General features: G+C 54.1%; 3 protein-coding genes across 9 annotated transcripts; all 3 read left to right on the forward strand.

The window, feature by feature from the left end:
- Position 1: 1 nt before the first annotated feature.
- Positions 2-8,112, forward strand: Ntn5 (netrin 5). Its single transcript, XM_057760899.1, has 7 exons — positions 2-90; positions 462-1,104; positions 4,721-4,909; positions 5,081-5,230; positions 5,512-5,565; positions 6,141-6,221; positions 7,751-8,112. The coding sequence occupies exons 2-7, from the start codon at positions 480-482 to the stop codon at positions 8,110-8,112; spliced, it is 1,461 nt and encodes a 486-aa protein (XP_057616882.1). The 5' UTR covers positions 2-90; positions 462-479.
- Positions 8,113-12,383: 4,271 nt separating this feature from the next.
- Ca11 (carbonic anhydrase 11) lies at positions 12,384-17,037 on the forward strand. The gene is made up of 9 exons (XM_057761118.1): positions 12,384-12,861; positions 12,949-13,023; positions 13,741-13,883; positions 14,950-15,135; positions 15,341-15,436; positions 15,576-15,648; positions 15,990-16,144; positions 16,240-16,405; positions 16,905-17,037. Exons 1-9 carry the CDS (start codon positions 12,795-12,797, stop codon positions 16,928-16,930), a joined length of 987 nt encoding a protein of 328 aa, XP_057617101.1. The 5' UTR covers positions 12,384-12,794; the 3' UTR covers positions 16,931-17,037.
- A 535-nt stretch (positions 17,038-17,572) lies between these two features.
- Dbp (D-box binding PAR bZIP transcription factor) lies at positions 17,573-22,351 on the forward strand. 7 transcript variants are annotated; one of them, XM_057760913.1, is made up of 4 exons: positions 17,575-17,965; positions 18,984-19,394; positions 20,627-20,838; positions 21,979-22,351. In XM_057760913.1, exons 3-4 carry the CDS (start codon positions 20,683-20,685, stop codon positions 22,192-22,194), a joined length of 372 nt encoding a protein of 123 aa, XP_057616896.1. In that variant the 5' UTR covers positions 17,575-17,965; positions 18,984-19,394; positions 20,627-20,682; the 3' UTR covers positions 22,195-22,351. The 7 variants fall into 7 exon arrangements, with proteins under 7 accessions (XP_057616899.1, XP_057616896.1, XP_057616895.1 ...); XM_057760912.1 differs by having other exon boundaries at positions 17,830-18,166; XM_057760916.1 differs by lacking the exon at positions 18,984-19,394 and having other exon boundaries at positions 17,573-17,965.
- Positions 22,352-22,355: the final 4 nt, after the last annotated feature.

The following is a 22,355-nucleotide window of genomic DNA, read 5'->3' on the forward strand; positions in this document are numbered from 1 at the left end:
CCCTCTCAGCCCCAGGTCCTCCTAGTTTCAGGCCATCCAACTATTCATTCCGGTGTCTGTCCTCTGTCCTACGGTCTGGCTTTCCCCAAGGTCGGTGTCTCTTCCTTCCCCCAGCCATGCCCTCCATCTCTTCCTTGACACACCCTTCTAGGTTTTCACATCTGTTGGTGCCGCTGCTTCATCTACCCCTCACCCTCTCCCCAGGGCCTCTACCCCCTTGACACTGATGGATAACTTTGGGGTGTTAAGCTCTGGATTAGTTCAGGCAAAATTCTTGATTTTGCTTGCGTTCTTTTCCCTCTGGGTTATGTAAACAGTAATTCTCCCCAGATGGAACTATTTTCCTCGCTTCAAGGCAGTTGGGGAGGGGGCTCAGGCAGGGCAGGAAGGGACGCAGGTCCACAGGGGTCCTCAGCAGGGCGGAGGCTGACTGAGGCCCCATCTACCACCTCTGTCTACAGGTGCCATCTCCTGTGGCCATGCCCATTGCCTTCATCCTCTGGCTTCTCCTTAGCCAGGCCACCTCAGATCCATGCTATGATCCAGGAGGGCGCCCTCGCTTTTGCCTCCCACCAGTGACCCGGCTGGCTGGCAGGGCAGCAGCCCCCTGCCCTCAGACCTGTGCTCTCCCTGCAGCCAGCCCTGGCTCTCCCTGCAACGGTAGTCTGACCCTGGACCTGGATGGCCCCTTCCTCTTGACATCTGTCACCCTGCGATTCTGCACCCCGGGGCCTCCAGCCCTGGTTATTTCTGCTGCCTGGGCCCCTGGAGGCCCCTGGAGGCCACTATGGCGCAGGCCTGCCTGGCCTGGAGCTCTGGGGGGCCCCAAGAGGGTAACCTTTCGCTCCCCACCAGGCCCCAAGGCCAAGATCATGGTCAGCCACCTCCGTGTGGAGTTTGGGGCCCAGGCAGGGCTGGCGACCACTGGGGTAAGAGGCCGCTGCCAATGCCATGGCCATGCGGCCCGCTGTGCTGCCCAGGCCCAGCCCCCACGCTGCCGCTGCCGCCACCACACTACTGGCCCAGGATGCGAGAGCTGCCGTCCATCCCATCGAGACTGGCCCTGGCGGCCTGCCACACCCCAGCACCCTCACGCTTGCTTGCGTAAGTCGTGGGTACTGTCCCTAACCCTTCCACTACTTGGCCCCCTGGGACAACTTGGAATTCGCCCAGTCCCAAAGCATGCAGAGTGCTCTCCCCTCAGAACTGCTTTGCTTTGCTCAGCCTCACACTGTGTGGTGACCTGGTTGGTTCCTTTCCTTATTGGCCAAGCATGTCAGATACATACACCCCCCCACACACAAACACACCTACCCACCCACACCCACAACACCCCCCACACAAACACACCTACCCACCCCCACCACACACCAACCCACAAACACACCTACCCACCCACACCCACATACCACACACACACAAACACACCTACCCACCCCCCTCACACACCCACAAACACACCTACCCACCCCCTCACACACAAACACACCTACCCCCCACACACACACATGTGCGCAGACACATCCACCCACACCCACGTGCGCAAACACACCTACCCCCCCCACAAACACACACACATGAACCCCTCTGTCAGGGGCTCCACAAACAGTCACCTGACACCAGAGCAGTACTGAGCAGAACATATCCCAGGGCCTGGTGTGGTACTGGGTTCGGGCAAGGGTCCGAGCACATACATTTCATGACTCCTAGGGGACACGGCACAGAAATATTTAATTATAAAACATTATGATGGACCACCAGCTGCCAGCCCACTGTCTGCGTAGAGAGACTGTGACCACAGTTCACTTACACAAGGTCACACAGGTACCAGGTATGAGCGTGGATCCCCTCCTGCTCAGCTCCCGAGGGCGCCATCATACTAGGTGCCCAGAGATTACAGTATCCTGAGGGCTGCAGAGAAGCAGGGAGCCGGATGCACAAAGTGAGCACAGCCTCATCCCTCACTCAGGAGCACCACTCCCAGGTAGAAAGGAGAGTTGAGAAGACTGAGGGACTTGTCCTAGACGCTGTCACCCCCATTCCTCCAGCCACACTGCTCTGTTTCCACCTGTCTGTGACCTCAGCCTTGTGGGTGATCAATGCACTGGCAGACAGGTGCAGACAGATGCACACATTCCTCAGTCTTTCAGGGAGGCCAGGTCCCAGCCTTCTGCCCTCCACCACCCCCAGAATCAGCAGGGGAGATTCCCGTGTCCTGAGGCTGGGGCAGGCTCCATCCTGGCCTTGGATAGGGCCTGGGTGCTAGGGAGGCTGTATTCCTGAGTACGATCACAGTTACCCAAGTTAAGAGAAGTGCAGCCCTGGGGACCTGGATGAAAGGCAGTGACACACTCCTGTGGCTTTACAGATGAGGCAGCTTGACTGTCCTCCACCTGTCATGTTGTTTCGGGATCAAAAGGAGCTAAAATCTGCTCTACAGAGGTCCTGGAACAGCACTGCCATGCAGAGCCATCTAAACCCTTGGGGAGGGCAGAGAGCCTCACTAGACAGGGAGCAACAGAGGTGCGGGAAGGAGTGTCACTCTCTCAAGGACATACAGCTGTCTCTACCTTCACTACATCGCCCCTCTGCTCTGCCCCAGGGGAGCTGCCAGCCCAGGCTCTCAGCCTCTAAATCCAGGTCCTGTCATAGAGGGCCCAAGTACTCTAATTTAATATCTCTCTGAAATTCCTGCTACACATACCGATCCCTGGGCCTGGTGATGCTGACTGAATTATTCTTCAATTTATGTGGGTGGGCTTTTGTTGTTTCAGTTTTTTTTTAAAGACTTATTTATTTATTATGTATACCGTGTTCTATCTGCATGTATGCCTTCAGGCCAGAAGAGGGCATCAGATCTCATCATAGATGATTGTGAGCCTCCATGTGGTTGCTGGGAATTGAACTCAGGACCTCTGGAAAGCAGCCAGTGCTCTTAACCTCTGAGCCATCACTTCAGCCCACCTCCCCCCATTTTTGACAGTGTCTCACTATGTAGCTTCAGCTGCTTGGAACTCAATATGTAGAGCAGGCTGGCCTGGAACCCATATGACCCACCTGCCTTTGCTTCCTGAGTACTGTGATTAAAAGTGACCCACCATGCCCAGCAATTTATGTGATTAAGAACTAGCTAGGCAGCGGACAGTAGTAGTGTACGCCTTTAATCCATGCACTTGAGAGGCAGAGACTGGCAGATCTCTATGAGTTTGAGGCCAGCCTGGTCTACAGAAAGAGTTTCTAGACTGCCAGGGCATCACAGAGAAACCCTGTCTCAAAAAACTAAAAGCACTAGCCAGGCATGGAAAAACTCTATTATATACCAATACTCAGGAGATGGACGCAGTAAGATCATAAGTTCTAGGCCAGCCTGGTCTTCATGAGGCCCTGTTTCTCCTGTAACCAACCAAACAAATGTATGAAAGGTTTCCTAGCGTTTCTGATCAGCAGTGGGGTATGTGAGATAGGAAGGTCCTTGCACTCACAGATAAGCACCAGAGAACCAGGAATGTTAAACACACGGTCATCCCTTCAAAAGGAGGGAGGGAGGCCTGGCGGTGGTGGCGCACGCCTTTAATCCCAGCACTCGGGAGGCAGAGGCAGGCGGATCTCTGTGAGTTCGAGACCAGCCTGGTCTACAAGAGCTAGTTCCAGGACAGGCTCCAAAACCACAGAGAAACCCTGTCTCGAAAAACCAAAAAAAAAAAAAAAAAAAAAAAAAGCTGGGAGCAGCCCTGGTTAATATCCTGGTGACCTTTGCACTATCTGTGTGGCTGAGACCACACCAGGTCCTCCCCCAGACCCTTGTTTATTGTTTTCAGTCTGCAGAACCCATCTTTATGAAAGATGTCACTTGTACTTTACAGAGAGTTTCAAAGGAGTCATGTCTTAAGCTTTGTTGTGCACACAGGATTGAGTTCATTATCACCAGGAAATGTCACCAAATTGTGCTGTGCTTAACTGTGCCTAAAATAAACTCCTAAGGGTCAGACTCTCAAAGCTTGAGCCAGCACCAGTACTGAGTCGTGTTGAACTGAACTACCTTCTTGCTTCCTGTGGGTCGTTACTCTGCTGGCTGTGGTGGTTGCAGAGCAGTGGGGTTTGATAGTTACTGCCTTCACGAATCTGAAAAATGCTCCCAGGAAAACACACGTGATCAACAAATCTGTGGGCTTTGTGGAACCCTTAGGATGACACAAGCCCAGATGCTGCTTCTGCTCCTTCCTGGTTGTGCTGCCTCCAGCAGGTGACTTCACCTCTGTGCTTCATTTAACCTATGAAATGGGATAGTGGTGTCCAGGAAGGTACACACCAGTAAATAGTGCCTAGCACATGGAAGCACCATAGGCTCAGCGCACACTCCATGCTGAGTTCTAGGTTGAGCATGTTTATCTTAATCTCCTCGGATGTAAACACAGCACATGTCATCCTGCAGTCGATGGGCTGAGCTACAGGACAGAGTAGTCCCTTCATGCAAAGGTTCCCCCAGCCTAGCCCATTCCTTCAGCACTATGGCCTCTCCGGAGGGTCACAGGTTAATTAGTCCAATGCCACAGCTCAGCATGAGAATTAAGACATCTTGGGAATGAGCCGAAGGCAGTTTCTAAAACCACAGGTCTACCTTCTTTCTAAGAACAGGAAGGTAGAGAGAAAGCTGGGGACGGGAGGTCGACCCGGCCCTAATGTGCCTGTATGACAGTTTCTGACATCATCTTATCCCCAGCCTGCTCCTGCAACCAGCATGCCCGACGCTGCCGATTCAACTCCGAGCTATTCAGGTTGTCAGGTGGCCGTAGTGGGGGTGTGTGTGAGCGGTGCCGCCACCACACAGCTGGGCGGCACTGTCACTACTGCCAGCCAGGGTTCTGGAGGGACCCAAGCCAGCCCATCACTAGTCACAAGGCATGCAGGGGTGAGTGTGGCCGGAAGCCAAGCCAAAGGGGAAAGGACACCGCTAGGATTCTGTACTGGCAGACACAGAGGTGGGTGTGAGGGTGGAGGCTAGACACTCAGGTCTGGGGGATGGTTCACAGACTGTAGGGAGCCTACTGGTCCAAAATAGCTCCTTCCTTTTGTCACGAAGCCTGCCAGTGCCACCCAATTGGAGCAACGGGAGGGATGTGCAACCAGACCAGTGGCCAGTGCTCTTGCAAGTTAGGGGTCACAGGCCTGACATGCAGTCACTGTGGTCCTGGGTACCAGCAGAGTCGCTCACCCAGGATGCCCTGCCAACGTAAGTCCCACAGCACTTGACTCCGTAAACCCTGAGCTGGGACAACTGTACTGTGGCTTTGACTTTTGGGTGTCAATGGATTCTCTGATTGTTCAGAGAATCTGGGTCTGAAACTACATTACAGACTCTTCAACCTTGGGGAAAAGGCTAAGGTTTTGGGCTCCTTGTTCTTACGAGGGAAGGGGCAGGTAAAGGATGGGTGCACCTTTGGGAGTCGGCGTGCCTGGATTCCTAATGGTGATTCCTAGAGATTAAACTGAATTTCCCCTCTGCTCTGACAGGAATTCTGGAGGCAACAACTGCCCTTGCTACTACCCCTATTGCGTCTCGGTCTGGTAAGAGGCTGGCATAGGCACTGCGGGCAGCAAAGGGGATCTGGGAAGGGCTTCCCATGGCCGGAAGGGACCCAGCCCTCCTTTTAATATTTATTTATTTATTTATTTATTTATTTATTTATTTATTTATATTATTTTTTTCACTTGGTTTTTTGAGACAGGGTTTCTCTGTGAAACAGTCCTGGCTGTTCTGGAACTTGCTTTGTAGACCAGGTTGGCCTTGAACTCACAGAGATCTGCCCGTCTCTGCCTCCCAAGTGCTGGGATTAAAGGTGTGCGCTATCACTGCCCAGCGGTGTATTTTTGTGGGTTTTTTTGTTTTTGTTTTTGTTTGAGATAGGGTTTCTCTGGATAGCCCTGGTAGAACTTGGTCTATAGACCAGGTTAACCTCAAACTTATAGAGTGGCCTGTCTTGGCCTCCTGAGTGCTAGGATTAGAGGTGTGTGCCACCATGCCTGGCCTCCAACCCTTACTGAGGTGTAGACACTCCAACTGCCTGAGGAAATGGGGTGGGGAGATGGGTTGTGTGCCAGGCTGCCATGGAGCCCACTGCAGAGAGCCTGACCCTCCCCAGACCCACAGTGTCAAAACTACTGCAATGTTTCGGACACCAGCGTGCACATGAGCCTTCAGAGATACTGCCAGCAGGATTACGGTAAGTGATGGAGAAAAAGGGGCTGCTTTCTCCCCGCCATGCCATTTTCTTATTTTAAATGGGAAAAAATGTTAGAGCCCAAAGGACTCTTCCTTGCCAGGATGTACTGGAAGAGAAGGCAATGGTGGGGGACAGTGGGGAGGAGCCCCTACCTTCCGTGTCTCCTTGTCCCCCATGCTCTTGCACTTGCAGTGTTCTCCTGCCGCCCGCCTGGCATCTGGAATGCTGGAGGAAGAGGGGCCTAGATGAACAGAGGGCCCTTGTTCTGCCTATCCTCCTTGCAGCTCCAGACGTGAGCCCCTGTCCCCTCCTACGAGGGCACACCAGTCCCCAGTACTGAGGCCCATGAACTCAGCTCTCATTCAGGAGTCAGGGCTAGCCAAGAGATACAAACCGACCCCAGTTACTTCCTTCTGTACCGGACCATGGCCCCTTTGCTCTCAGGATCATCAGCCGACTTCCCTGTCACAAGTCTTTGAGGTGGAACTTCTTCCCCCTCTTCTCAGGGGCACTGACCCACAGACCTTAACCTAGTCGCAGGCCTTGGCACTCAGTTCATCCTTTGGACCCCCAGTTCACCCCAGACCCATCTCTCCCGAGGCCTCCACTCCTGGGGACCTTCTCAGCGTTCCACCAATACTCTGGGTTTAGCTAGACATGGTGGTGCAGGCTCAAAGTCACCGGTTCCCAGGAGGCTGAGGCAGAAGTGCGTGCAGTGAGTTCTGGGTTAGTTTAGGTTACAGAGTAAGTCCTGCCAGCAGTTGCCAGAACAAGGGAATCCTGAGGCTACCGTTAATAGTAACACGGAAGCCGGGCGGTGGTGGCGCACGCCTTTAATCCCAGCACTCGGGAGGCAGAGGCAGGTGGATCTCTGTGAGTTCGAGGCCAACCTGGTCTAGAAGAGCTAGTTCCAGGACAGGAACCAAAAGCTACAGAGAAACCCTATCTCGAAAAAAAAAAAAAATAGTAACACGGTCCCAGCATTCTCAGCAAACTCTCGGTGCCTGACCCGCAGCATCGTCCTGAACCACCACCTCCCTCATGTTTCTCAACCACAGCCCTACTTCACAGGGCCCTTACGACCCTGATCGTGGACTTCCCCTCCCCCTCACATACACCACAGCACCCGCCATCCTAGACCACCTCACTCGCCTTCCCAGCTTTGATCCTGGCCTCTACTTTATATTTTGAGTGGTTCTCAACCGTCCTATGCTGGGACTCTTTAATACAGTTCCTCCTGCTGTGGTGGTTCCCCCAACCATAAAATTATTTTCGTTGCTGCTTCCTAACTGAAACTTTGCTACTGTTATGGATCATAATATGAAAATCTGTGCTTTCCGATGGTCTTAGAGACTCCTGAGAAAGGGTTCCACCCTAAAGGAGTCAAGACTCCACAGACTGAGAACCGCTAATCTCGACCCTGCCTGCCCCTTCCTACCGCCATTTGGTAGGGTCTTCTCCACCAGGCCTGACCTCACTCCTCAGGGGCAGCCTCCCTCCTGCTTGTCTGACATGGTGTCTTCCCGCAGTTCTGCACGCACAGGTTTCAGCGTCGGAGGCGGTGGGTCCTGAGTGGTGGCGCCTGGCCGTGCACGTGCTGGCTGTGTACAAGCAGCGCGCGTGGCCTGTGCGCCGCGGTGGCCAGGAGGCCTGGGTGCCCCGCGCTGACCTGGCCTGCGGCTGCCTGCGCCTGCACCCGGGGGTCGACTACCTGCTGCTGGGCAGTGCTGCGGCCAGCCCCGACCCTGCGCGCCTCGTCCTGGACCGCCACGGCCTCGCGCTGCCCTGGAGGCCACACTGGGCCCGGCTGCTGCGGCGCCTACAGCAGAAGGAGCGCGGTGGCGCCTGCCGCGGCCTACGGCCTCCCACACCCAGCCGACCCAGTCGCTAAGCTGAGTCCGGGCGCCCCAGGAGGCATGCGGGACGGGAGTCGGCAGAGCCTCGACCTCGACGTGGGCGCTTCGCTGTGGAGCCAATCAGAAGCTGCGGCGCTCGTGGCGTCATTACGCACGACGTTTAGCCAAAGGCTTGAAGCCACATGCAGGCCTTAGGGGTCCGAAGTTGTCATGGAACAGCCTCATGCCCGGTGGAATTGTGTCTACAGACCCCTGATCCATGTTGGGAGAGTCTTTAGGAGGCGAATAAAGAAGTCCTTGAGTAAATCTGCCCAGTGGAAGTTCTAAATCATTTATCTGAGAGAAAGGGGCCAACGCTCTTAGAAAGAACTCCAGTGGAGACCCTGAGTGCTAATTGGATTCCTGTCGCTTCATGATTAACCAAAAGACAATAGGCTAGGTATGGCTGGGACGGCAAGACATTTGACAAAGGTGCCCAGTGGTCTCATATATCTAGAAAGTTTGGCATTCAGATACTTTAGTACTCTGATAGCTATTAAGATAGTCTCTGCAAAAGAAGGAACCTTGAATATCACCTGGTCTTGAAATATGGTGTAGAGCCATGGGGTACACATCTCAGCCTTGGCAGATGGAGGATTAGGAGCCCGAGGATTATCTAACAAGTGCTATTTCCAGATAAAAGCGATTTATCTACATGAAGGGTTTGGACGGGGCCTGGCCCAGAGTAAGCACCAAATGGGTTTCCTGTTGTTATTTGAAAACCCAGAGGCCTCCCTGGCCTGCGAGTACTCTGATGGGGAGGACATTGCTGGGTGTGGAAGGCAGGGAGAGAGAGTTAAGGCTGTGGGAACCCTCGGAGCTATTGGGCGCTGGCGGTGCCGCCTCCCACCCAAGAGCCTGGATGAAAGTGTGGCGCAGGGGGAGCCTTATGTGTTTCTTGTGACTCAAACTTTGTTTCTAGCAGCCGAAGCAAATTGGCGTGAAATCCACATCTGTGCCACTTGCCCACCAGATCCTTCCCATCCCTCCCTCAAGGCGCCAGCCCTGCCTGTCTGTGCACAATAATGGCGGTGGCACAGGTGGCCGCCAGAGCTCAAAGGAGGCCCCTGTCCACCTCAAAGCATAGCCAACTGACTTCACTGCGGTGGTGGTGGGGGTGGATCTCCTGAAGCCTGTATTTGTTCTGTGAGGACCTAGCCTAGAAGCGGGAGGGGGGTGGTTTGGAAAGATTCAGAAACTGGGGCTGGGCCTGTAGCTCAGCTCATAGAGTGCTTGCCTAGCGTGCATGGGTCTCTGAATTTGGTCCCCTTTACCCCACTGAAAATCAGAAGTGGTGGTAAAAGTCTACCATCACAGCACTGGAGAGCTACAAGTAGGAAAATGAGAGGTTCATTCTCAGCTACATAATGAACTAGAGGTCAGTCTGGGCTACATGAGACCCTGTCTCCAAAACAACAGCAAAACTCCAGCAACTAGAGGCAGAAGAGAGATTCCAAGCCAGGTATGGTGCACACCTGTAATCTCAGTGCTTGGAAAACTGGGGCAGGAGGAGCTGGAGTTGGGATTTGAGGCTAACCTGGGCTATACAGTAAGACTTTGCCTCAAAAACCTATTTTTCACAGTAAACTATATGGCTTAAGAAAACAGGTATTAGCCGGGTGGTGGTGGCGCACGCCTTTAATCCCAGCATTCGGGAGGCAGAGGCAGGCGGATCTCTGTGAGTTCGAGGCCAGCCTGGTCTACAAGAGCTAGTTCCAGGACAGGAACCAAAAGCTACGGAGAAACCCTGTCTCGAAAAGAAAACAGGTATTAGCCGGGTAGTTGCTCACACCTTTAATCCCAGCACTTTGGAGGCAGAGGCAATGGATCTCCGAATTTGAGGCCAGCCTGGTCTACAGAGTGAGTTCCAGGACAGCCAGGGCATCACAGAGAAACCCTGTCTCCAAAACAAACAAACAAACAAAGTAAGAAAGAGTGATGGAGGTGGGCTGATCTCTGTGAGTTCAAGGTGAGTCTGGTCTACAAAACAAGTTACAGACAGCCAAGGCTGTTACCCAGTGAAACCCTGTCTTGAAAAACCAAAAAACAAACAAAATAACAAAAAATGACAATGACAAAAACGGTATTTGTTGTCCCACATTCTAGAGTTTTTTGTTTCATTGTCTTTTGTTTTTCAAGACAGGGTTTCTCTGTGTAGCCCTGACTGTCCTGGAACTCACTCTGTAGGCCAAGCTGGCCTCGAACTCACAGATCTGCCTGTCTTGGCTGTAAAGGGCACTTGTTCTTTGATGAAGGTCCATCATAATAATGAAGGGTGATATCTCAAATAATAATACTCAGATGGTGCAGGATTGTCATCCCAGCCACACAGAATATTGAGGCAGGAGGCCGGAAAGTTTAAGATCTCTCTGAACTAGAATGAGTTCAAAGCCTCACTGAACTACATACTACGAAACCGTATCAAAAGGAGAAGTTACAAAAGGACTGGAGATGGACCTCATCTGCAGAACGCTAGTCTAAAATCCCCTATTATGTCTGGAGCAACAGTAGAGCACCTGCCAAAAATTCCTGCAGCCAGGGGCTGGGGGCGTGACTCACCTATAGAGTGCTTGCCTAGCCTATATAAAAGCTTGGGGTTCAATCCTCAATAATGGGGAAAACAAACAATACTTTAATCACACACGCTAAGGCCCCTTTGTCAAATAAGGCCTTCTAGGTCCCAGGGTTAGTGGCATCTTAGCAGCAGAGTGAACACTGCAGCGGATGTCACCCTTGCTGGCTCCGCATTCCACCTGCGGAATAGGGCAGATGCTGATCCCACATTATGGGCAGCTTCAGGGCTGAGAGAAAGACACAGCTGGGCCTTTCTGCCAGTGTTCCTGCTTCTGGTATGTTTGTTCAGCTTGCTCCCCATGCCCTGGTCTACATTTTCCCTTTGTTTTTTGAGACCTGGCCCAGGTGGTCTTCATAAACTTTTCCAACTCACCATGTCTCCCTGCCTGCCCCCCTCTGTCCTAGAGCCTATCTTCAAGTCATTCGGTCTGTGACTGGGCCTCTCCTCTGCCTTTGCTCTCTGCATGTGTAACTGTGTTTAGGGTCCCTGATGTCCAGGTCTGTTTCTATGTTTCTGTCTTTTATCTCTGTCCTGCATTTCCTGCCGGAATGGTCCTTCTATCCTGTCCCTTAGTGTCTGTCTCACCCTATGTCTTTCTTTGTATCTGTCTGGCTATGTCTCTCTCCTTGCCTGCCCTCCTGGCTCCTTTAATCCCATGGGTGGGTCGCTCTGCTTCAACCTTTAATGTATTTCTTTCCTTTTTCTTTTCATTTTTCTTCTTTCTTTCTTTGTCTCAATTTCGTTTTCAAGACTGGGTTTCTCTGTGTAGCCCTGGCCTCCTGGGACTAGCTCTGTAGACCAGGCTGAACTCAAACTCAGAGATCCACCTGTCTCTGCCTTCTGATTGTTGGGATTAAAGGCATGCACCCCCACCCCAACTTCTAAAGTTATTTCTTGGTGCCTGCCTCTTCCCACCTCTTTGCCCTTCTGTGTCTCATTTATTCTCGTAATTTGTGGGCTGCCAGTTGTTTTGTTTAGACAAGCAAGGTCTTATTGTGCAGTCTAGGCTGGCTTCAGATCTTCACCCCCTGAATGCTGGGGTCACAAGTGGGAACCACCATGCTTGGTCTGTGTGTTTACTCTCTTTGTCCCCTTCCCTGTGGCCTGGCACCATGCTTTTCAGTGCCTGAGCTCTTGTCTCTCAGTCTCTATCTCTTCTTTCTGCATGGCATCTTGATCATTTTTTTTCCTCTAAGCATGTCTCTGACTCTGTGACTCTAATGTGTCTCCGTACTTGTCTTCCCTCCTGCCTGGTTCTGAACATGAAGTCTCTCTGTGTCTCTATTTCTCTGTCTCTCCCTCCTATCTGACATCTTGCACTCACCCGCCCCGCCACACACCTTTCTGAGCACTCAGCTCGCCTCCAGCCATCGCCTCACACCGAGTCCCCTAAGCCTCTACCTCCCCCTCCCGGCCAGCTGCCTTTCTGCACTCCAGGTCCCCAATGCCTAGTGGCATTCTGGCCTTGGCACCTGGAGCAGGGGGCCTCGGGCTCTCTCAGCTGCAGCTCCTCCCTTCCCAGGGCTGGGTCCCCGGGTGCGGCCCTTTGTACTGCGGAGGCCCCCAGTCAAATATCAAACCAGTGGGAGCAAGCGGGTGGGGAAGAGGGAAGCAGGATCAGAGGTGATGGGGGTGGGGATAGGGAGGGAGCGTGGGAAGAGGAGGAGGAGATGGAAAGAGGGAGAGGCAGCACCGGGCGAGGGAGGAGGTGAGATAGAAAGGAAGGCTGAGTCGAACAGGGAGGAGGAGGATCGAGGGAAGAAGAGAAGGAAGGGTGAGGGAGGAGGCGGAGGGAGTGCACGCGGCGAGTGCGCGGCTGGGTTCGCTGGATGAGAGCAAAGAGGGGGTGTGCATCGGCACCAAGAGGGACCCGGGGCCGGCGAGACCGATCGCAGCTCTGGGAGATAGAACGAGAGCAGGGCGCCAGCCCAGGAGGGCGGAGGAGTGCGCTTCAAACGGGCACTGGGGTGCGCGGTCCCAGCCCCTGCATCTCGGGAGCTAGGTCTCCCGTGCTGGGGACAGCCAGGCTGGAAGTCCCAGGAGGAGGGGAGGGAAGAACTAGGGGGTCGGGAGCTGGGAAAGGGTCGCTCCGAGGCCTCTTGGATGGGGGGTGCGGCTCGCCTGAGCGCCCCTCAAGCGCTGGTACTCTGGGCCGCACTGGGAGCGGCAGGTAAGACCTGGGGGTCCGGGCAGTAGCCCCTAAGGGAGGAGCGGGGTGGGGTGCCTAGGAGAGGGATGCAGGCTGCTCTCTTCCTAGCTCACATCGGACCTGCACCTGATCCCGAGGACTGGTGGAGCTACAAGGAGAATCTCCAGGGAAACTTCGTGCCAGGTGCAAACAGGGTGGAGACCCGGAGCCCGACCCCGTATTCCTAGGCGCTGTTTTCCCCAGACTCCAGACTTTGGGTCCTCGATCCTCTCATCTTCCACAGGACCAACGCTCCCAGCCCCTTCTTTCTTCCCCCATGAGTGAGCCCCGGCCTCTGAACCTCAGCGGCTCACCATGGGACATTATACATGCGCATTTCAAGTAGTGAGTGGGAGTGAGTGCAAGGAAAGAAAAGTGTGGGGGTGGAGAGATGGAGGTGGTGTTTGCAGCCGGAGGCCGGTCCTATTCCTGCTGAAAGCACAGGCTCGGTAGCGGTAGCGCAGGTCCCTGCCCCGCCCCTCACCCGTGTCTTCGAAGCCCTCTTCTGCAACTCTCCCCTAATACTCTAATCCAGCTGTGGGACTTGGGAGACTAAAAGAACTACAATTCCCATGGGGCATTGGGACAGACAGGAGATGAATTAGTTGGTTTCACCTCTGAGGCCTATTGGGAGTTGTAGTTCTGTTTTTACATAGCCTTAAGTTAGGAACAATACATGGAGGAGTTAGGAGCTTCTGGGAAAGGATTCCGAAATTCTTCTAGGAAATAGGATTCTGGCTTTTCTGTGCTTTTCTCTTAGCTTCAGATTTCTGCCCTCTTTCTTCAGATGGGTTGGTTATCCCTCCCCCAGTCCAACACAGCAGGTCCTGACCAGGATCCAGTCTATTTCTGTTCCCACAGGGCCTCCCTTCTGGGGCCTGGTGAACGCTGCCTGGAGCCTATGCGCTGTGGGAAAGCGGCAGAGCCCCGTGGATGTGGAGCTGAAGCGGGTTCTTTACGACCCTTTTCTGCCCCCACTCAGGCTCAGCACCGGGGGAGAAAAGGTAAGGAGCCTTGCATTTGGGGTGAGTTTGAGCAGAGGGCCTGTGCTGAGGCAGATGGTACCAGCTGGGTGGAGAGAGGCGAGGCACCTCACTCTCTGGAGATCCCCCGTTCTTCCATTTCCCACTGGTTTCCTCGACTTCCCATGTTTGCCAAAACTGATGAAAACAAAATGCAACCCATGCCAAGCGTTTGAAAAGGCTAAACCCACGAATGTGCACAAGACCCACACAATAGGTGCTGTTTTCTCATCTTTAGTCTAAACCCACGAATGTGCACAAGACCCACACAATAGGTGCTGTTTTCTCATCTTTAGTCTAAACCCACGAATGTGCACAAGACCCACACAATAGGTGCTGTTTCCTCATCTTTAGTCTATCTTCTATATTACACACTCACCGAGGTACCATTTCTTTAAGAGAGGCCAACGCCTCAAAGTCATTTTCTAGTCTGTCCCTCAGTTCCCCAGATCTACTTTCACACCAGGCTCATGACAATCATTCCTGTCCTTTTCATTTCCTGCCCCTCCATCTTCCGCCCTTATCCAGTCCTCCCAGTCCTTGTCTAGCCTTCTGCTCTATAACCTGTAATCCATTATTCAAACTAAAGCCCCCCCCCCAACTCCTATGTAATCCTAGCTACACAGGAGGCAGAAGCAGGAGGATCTCTCTAAGTTAGAAGCCAGCCTGGTCTACAAAGCAAGTTCTAGGACAGCCAGAGCTGTTATAGAAAGAAACCCTGTCTCAAAACACACACACACACACAATAAAGAAATGAATGAAAGGAAGAGGAAAGACTTACTCTATAGCCTAGTCTGGACTTGAACTCATGGCACTCCTCCTGCCTCGGCTTCCTCAGGGCTAGGATTACAAGCCTGAAATAGTACTCCTGGTCTAGTACTTGTTAACTGAATTAATTCATCAATGTTGAATATCTGTAGAAGACATGGTCTGAGCCTGGGGAGTGGCTTATGCCTAATCAGTATTACATTGTTGGACTCAGGGAATGGACGAGTGGAGCATGGGCGGGAGCCATGTCTGTCCCCAATAGCTTCTACCTCTCCTGCAGCTCCGGGGAACCTTATACAACACTGGCCGCCATGTCTCCTTCCTACCTGCATCCCGCCCTGTGGTCAACGTGTCTGGGGGTCCTCTTCTTTATAGCCACCGACTCAGTGAACTTCGGCTGCTGTTTGGATCTCGAGATGGGGCTGGCTCTGAACACCAGATCAACCACCAGGGCTTCTCTGCTGAGGTGGTGACCTCTAACCTATGACCCTCCACACCAGGCCACCCTATTTTTTTTTTATCTTTATCTCATTCATCTACCAAAGGCTACCTGTCCCCACCCTAAGTACTGATCCCTAATACAATTCTGGACACCAAAAGCCTTAGCGTTGAAACCATCCTCTCGACCCCTCTGCTAAGGACCCCTTCTCCTTGTGCCCCTACTCCCCCAGGTGCAGCTAATCCACTTCAACCAAGAACTCTACGGAAATCTCAGTGCCGCTTCAAGGGGCCCCAATGGCCTGGCTATTCTCAGCCTCTTTGTCAATGTGAGGGAGGCAAGATGGGCACCTGGCTTCCAGGGTGCGAGGGCCAAGGGAGGCTGGGAGGCTAGGCTCCTTATTCTGGGGTGGTGGGCCTTTGGGGAGCCCTGGGTTGCTGTCTCCTCGCCTCATGCCCCCTGCATAGGTGGCTGGCAGCTCCAACCCATTCCTCAGTCGCCTCCTCAACCGGGACACCATCACCCGAATCTCCTACAAGAGTAAGTCCCCAAGCTTGGGTGGAATCCCAGCTATGAGAGAGGCTGGGGAAGGAGGGTGACAAGGCCAATCTGGGCTGCAGAGTGGGTTCAAGGTCAATCTGGGCTACTTAGTAAGATCCAATGTCAAGACAAGAAGTGAAAAGAGTGGCTGGAGATGGGGTGTGGTCATAGAATCCTGCTTTGAACCCCTCAGGGAAGGGCTCAGTGGTACCTGCCTCGCATGCCTGAAACCTAGGTTCAGTCTCCATACTGCAACAAAAATAGCAAACTCACCATGTATTGGTTGTGCACAGGTGGGTTCCCAGGGGACACCCTTTCATGCTGGCTTGATATCCCCTCAGATGATGCCTACTTTCTTCAAGACCTGAGCCTGGAGCTCCTGTTTCCAGACTCCTTTGGCTTCATCACCTATCAGGGCTCTCTCAGCACCCCTCCGTGCTCCGAGACTGTTACCTGGATCCTCATCGACAGGGCTCTCAATATCACCTCCCTCCAGGTGACCATGTGTGCATGCTGCCCTATCCTAAGTACTGCATTTCCCGGGCTCCGACCTTCGCACTCACCCATGTCTTCCTGTGCTTCTTGAGGCAGATGCACTCCCTGAGGCTCCTGAGCCAGAACCCCCCATCCCAGATCTTCCAGAGCCTCAGCGGTAATGGCCGGCCCCTGCAGCCCTTGGCCCACAGAGCCTTGAGGGGCAACAGGGACCCCCGGCACCCCGAGAGGCGCTGCCGAGGCCCCAACTATCGCCTGCATGGTATGCTTCATGTGTACTCTCCTCGATACAGTCCGCGCTATTCCTGGGCTATCTGTGGGACACATTCCTTTCTCCCACTCCCCACCGAGACACCTGTTTTCCTTGTGGTACAATTACATACTCCATGCCCTCTGCCTACCAGCACTTTCCAAGATGGTACGGTCCAAGTCGCCTGTTTACAAATGGTATGACCCTACTTATGGCTAAAGTCTTGTCTTGGCTATCCCCTTTCTCAAAGTCAACGTGGTACAATCCCTGTCTTCTTCACTGCCCCCGGAAATCTTCTCAACAGGGTACCATGGTACAGTCCAGACTCCCGTTTTTCCCCCTTCGTGTACAACCTAATCTGCACGCCCCATCTGACCCTCTTCCCTCCCTAAATGGTCCGATCCAGGAGCTATTTTCCCCAATTTGGTTTATTCCAGCCTCCTTTAGCAGCCAGACTGTAGTAGAGCCTTATGTGCTCAGACTCCCCACAAGCCGGCGCCTTCTTTTGCAGTGGACGGTGGTCCTCATGGTCGCTGAGACTGCCCCTCCAAAAGAGGATTACTCCAGCCTGTTCTGAGCTTCCTCACGAGGAAAGGGGAGTCACCCTAAAACAAAGCTATTAAAGGGACTGAATGTGTCCAGCTTCTCGGTGGTTTGATTTTCAGTCGCGATTGAGAAATATCAGGGTATTAAAAAAAATCTTTCCTGAAGCTCACGTCTTTCTGCTTTAACCTGCTGTAATTGGTGTTCTGCGTTTTTCCTCAAGCAACGAGCCCGTGTCCACGCGGCTGCTTTAAGAGGCACCCCCTCCTGTCCCACACTCGAATCGGGCAGCACGCGCAGGCCCATGTGCTTCCCCTTCTTCCTGCCTCATTGGCTCGAAGTGGGTCACGGTCCCGCCCCCAGCGCCTCCTCTCATTGGCCAAATATAGGTCAGTGTCCCGCCTCCTTCCAAAAGGAGAGGTAACTTCACAAGCTCGAACCCCTCACGCGCCTCGAGGGTCTTGACAGATCCCGCACTTCATTGGCTGAGCGTCTCAAGGGCTCGAGATGTGATTGGCCCTTGCTTGAGGCCCAAGGGAGGCACGCGGCTGGGATGCACGGCCCAAGAGGAGGGAGGGGGGGCCCAGAGGAGGGGCACGCTCTCTGGCGTCGGGTGTTTTGGTTTTTTTTTTTCCGCGAAAGAAGTTTGCTTTGGCCACGCCTCAAGGCTGCCGCCTCCTCCTGCCCCCCTCCTCCGCCCCTGGGCGCACACCTCTGGGTGCAGATTGCAAAGCGCCTTTCCTTGCGAGAAGTGCAAAATTTTCAAGAGCCAGAGGTTCGCCCAGCTGGTACAGAAGGAGCGCGCGCCTGTGTCTCTTGGGGACTCTGAGTTGCAAAGAGACAGCTGCTTGGTCCCCACTCGCCCTGACTATAGGATCCTCCCAGGACACTCGGAAGTTGCACCTTTCTGCAGAGAGAACTGGCTGACCCTCAGAGATCTTAGGATCTGCAGCGATCGGATACTGGAGGCTTGCACGCCACTCGCTCCCGACCCAGGGACACACTCGCCCGAACCGCAGGAGTGTGCAGGTGACTGGCCTATCATCGTCGACTCTCCATGAGCTCATGAACCTGGGAGCAGGTGTCCGGCGATGGCGCGGCCTCTGAGCGACAGGACCCCGGGCCCCCTGCTATTGGGAGGCCCGGCCGGGGCCCCCCCTTGCGGGGGAGCGTTGCTTGGGCTGCGGAGCCTTCTGCAGGGGACCAGCAAGCCCAAAGAGCCGGCCAGCTGTGAGTTCTAGTCTCACTGTCTTAAGGACTCAAATGTTGGGGTGGTGGTTCGTGGCACCGATGTGCTAGGTATCTCGTCTTTGCTAGTCCTCATTCGGTCACTCAGGTGTTTAGCCATCTCAGTCTCCCCGCGTCCATGGCCAAATCTGACACCTGGAAGGCCCAAGAGTCAAGTCCCCATAGTCTTCCTCCATTAGGACGCAATCTAGGTGCCAGCCCCCTCTGCCTTCCCCTTGGCCTCGGAGTCTGGACCCCTGGCATCCTGGGGAAGGGAGGGGGTGTGTCGGATGCTCACACGGTGCTGACACGGGCTTGGGCGGGGCCTCACGGGATCACGTGGAGACTAGAGACGGGGAAATGTGCCTGAGCGGTGGCGCCCCTTCCTGCCCCGAAAAGAGCGTGGGGGAGGGGATGAGGGTGCCAGCGGTGGGGGAATTACTGAGCTGTTACTTTTTCTCTCTCACCTGCCCGACCTTTCACCTACCCTATCTCTAAATCCCTCTTTGTAAACTTGCATCGTTTGTCTCTGGGTTTTTTTCTGACACTATCCCTGTTCCTCTCTACACTTTCTCTTTCCTCCCTTTGGGTCCCTGTCGTCTTGTCCCTCTCTCTGGGACTCCCCATCCTCTGTCTCTATACCCCCTCCTCTTTCTGGGTTTCCGTTTCCCTTCTTGTCCCCACTTCTCTGGGTCTTTGCCCTATGACTCCCATCTCCTCACTTCTTTGTATTTTCGCCATGCGGGTTTCTATACTTCATCTGTGACTTGGGGTTCCTCCTGTGTGTCTCCATCCCATTCCGTCTCTCCCTGACCCACAGGTCTCCTGAAGGAAAAGGAGCGGAAGGCGACTCTGCCCTCAGCTCCCGTTCCGGCACCGGGCCTGGAAACGGCTGGCCCAGCCGATGCCCCGACTGGGGCGGTTGGTGGCGGTGGGTCCCCGCGGGGGCGCTCAGGGCCGGCGGCTGGCCCGAGTCTTTTTGCGCCGCTGCTGTGGGAACGCACTTTGCCTTTCGGCGACGTGGAGTACGTGGACCTGGACGCCTTCCTGCTGGAGCACGGGCTCCCGCCGAGCCCGCCGCCCCCCGGGGCCCTGTCGCCGGTACCCTCTCCGGCACGCACGCCCGCGCCCTCCCCGGGGCCCGGCTCTTGCGGCTCCTCTTCCCCCCGCTCGTCGCCGGGGCACGCCCCCGCGCGGGCTACGCTGGGAGCCGCCGGCGGCCACCGCGCAGGTGCGGTGAAGGGGCGGGCTGGCGGGCAGGGGACGGGCGTCGCCATACTTTTAGAAGTCTGCCCAATGAGATGCCGTGATCCATTAGGGCACCTGGGCCCCCAAATGCGAGATTGTCTAGTGAGAGGCTATATTTTTCTCTAGGACTAAGTTTCCTCATGCTCTTGGAGCCAAGACTAGAAACTCAGAACACCTTAGTTAACTGGGGAGCGACCTGTCTCAACGTCTCTGTCCAGATTTTGGGAAACGAGATAGGACTGGACTTCAAGGACTCCTAAAAGGGGAGCAGGCCAGAGCTGGGCGCTAGGTTCCCGGCTCCACCCCCTCCTTTCCAGTTGAGGGTGTTGCATTCAGGTTCTCAGAGTCTTGAAACAGAGAATGTCGGGATCCCGATTCTCGATTGTCCAGAGGGAGCTCCCCATATTCCTGCGACGGGCACCTAGGGATCTTAGAATTGTGGCAAAGGGCTTGTCAGCCGGTTCTCCCACGATCGCCGTAAGTGCGGGCTGGGGAGGTAGGATCCTTGGAGATGTTGGAGCTGATACCAAAAGGAACAAGAGGGGAGGCGACCCCCCCTATCAAGACAAGGAGTCTCGATGTGGGACGCCTGGGTACACCTGTCCCTGATCCGACCTCCAGGCAAAACACTGCTGCACATTCCCGCGCCACGTGAGTCCTCCTTCCCTGCTGCGCGCACGCGCTCTCACGCGCGAGGAGGCGGGGCCGGGGAACGTGAGGGTGCGTGGGGTGGGGGGGAGAGAAGGGAAGCAGTCAGCCACACGTGATGCGGCCCTAAACCGGTGTCCTCGTTTGGCCCCGACTTGTCTGTTCTTAAAGGCACAGGCATCAACTTTTTTTTTAAGCCAAGCTCCTGGAACCTCGGAGCAGCTTCTGCTTTTCCATCACTCTTAGGAGTCTAACAGGTTTAAACTCTGAGCATACAGAGGATTCAGTAAGTAGAACTCAGACGAGAGTGGGAGAAAGCTAATACCGAATCTGAAGTTTGGAGGTTTTGGAAGCTGCTAGCAGACTCACGGGATGTTTGTGCCTTACTCGTAAAGGTAGAATTACTTTCATGGAGGCTGAGGGTCTTTGTCATAGGGTTGATGCTTGACCGGCAGGCTTTGTGTTAAGTGCAGAAACTGCCCAGCGGTTTCTAAGATGGAAGGTGCCTCTGAAACAGCAGTCCCCAAACTGAATACTCAGGCACTCAAGTGATGTGCATTTCTCCAGGCTTGACCTCCAGGGACACACCCAGTCCTGTGGACCCAGACTCCGTGGAGGTGCTAATGACCTTTGAACCTGATCCAGCTGACCTTGCCCTGTCAAGCATTCCAGGCCATGAGACTTTTGACCCTCGGAGACACCGCTTCTCAGAGGAGGAACTGAAGCCTCAGCCAATCATGAAGAAGGCAAGGAAAGTCCAGGTGCCTGAGGAACAGAAGGTGAGCCGGTGTGAGGCATGACCTTGATCAGGAAAGAAGCTTCTCTTTGGAATGAGGTCTCAGAGCCCTATAGGCATACCTGATTCATGAGGCTCCTAGGGACAGGCTTTGTCCTGAGAGTCACTGAGATGGTGTCACTGTGGAGTCCAGTCACACGGACCTAGAACCCCCATGTGGATCAGAGACCTCCTTGCCAGTTACAGCCTTCTTTAGCCTCCTATTAGCTTCTCAGCAGCTGGCCTGGCTGGGGCTGACATTGGCAGCCTGGGGCCTGGAAGTCACCTGTTACCAGCCATGTTCTAATTTGCGGGAGTTTCAGCAGCAAATGAATCCTAACGTTCTGGTTTTGCTAGCGGAGAAGGCTTCTCTCATGTCTTTGCCACGACCTTGTATTATAGCCATCCAGCATCCAGTTCCCTCTTAAGTGGCTTTTTCTTCTTCAGCGCTCAGCTGTTGCTAGGGAATGTGAATGAGTCCTGGCAGGCTGGGACCTTTAATTAGGAAGCTGGGTGGAGGACCCTTGGTATAATCCTCAGGGGAAGCATCAGCTTCCAGCTCTTCCTTCAGTTAGGTACTGGAGGGAGAAAGGGGAGGGCAGACTGCCCCCTTCCATCTGTAAGGGCGGAAGGAAAGAGACTGGGTCGAATCACTGGGTCTACTTACAGCTCGTGTTTACTTACTGAGATGAGGTTGCCTTGGCAACCGGGACATCAAACCCCATGGGGAGGGGGTGCTAAAAAAGCTTTTCTTAGCAACCAGGGTCTGGAAAGGTGATGTTGTAGGGCAGTGTGCTCTTCTATGGGATAAGCCCCTTAGACCCTGAAGGCCTCGTTGCTAGGTAACAAACATCCATAGCAACCAGCTTTCCATAGGTCCTTGTTAAGTGGGCAGGCTTGCTCTGCACAGTGGAGAATTTGAAGACCAGGTCTTTTTATATATATATGTGTGTGTGCCTGGAGTCTATCTCACGTTTTAGCTTTCTGCTAGGGATCTGTTCTTAGCAGGTAGGACAGTAGACAGCAGAACTTTGGGCACCTATCCCAGCACAGACCTTTAGGTCTTACTGCTGTGGGAGTGTTTCCAAACCTGCCACTTGTTCCTTTGTTGGATCTCAGTGCCTTTCCACCCCTCTGTCCCCAGGATGAGAAGTATTGGAGCCGGAGGTACAAGAACAATGAGGCAGCCAAGAGGTCTCGAGATGCACGAAGACTCAAAGAGAACCAGATATCGGTGCGGGCAGCTTTCCTGGAGAAGGAGAATGCCCTGTTGCGGCAGGAGGTGGTGGCAGTGCGGCAGGAGCTGTCCCATTACCGCGCTGTCCTCTCGCGCTACCAGGCCCAGCACGGGACACTGTGAGGCTCCGTCCACCCTGCCTGGGCAGCGCCCTATTCCTTACTCAGACTTGCACCTGACACTCTTCCTCCCTCCTTGTTCCCTGGCCGATGGTCTGGCCAGCTAGGTGACCCCAGGGACGTCATGATACAGACAAATACATTTATATTTTTAAGAAAAAGCTA

This window comes from Chionomys nivalis (assembly GCF_950005125.1).
Source record: "Chionomys nivalis chromosome 23 unlocalized genomic scaffold, mChiNiv1.1 SUPER_23_unloc_1, whole genome shotgun sequence".
In the NCBI taxonomy this organism is placed as follows: Eukaryota; Metazoa; Chordata; class Mammalia; order Rodentia; family Cricetidae; genus Chionomys; species Chionomys nivalis.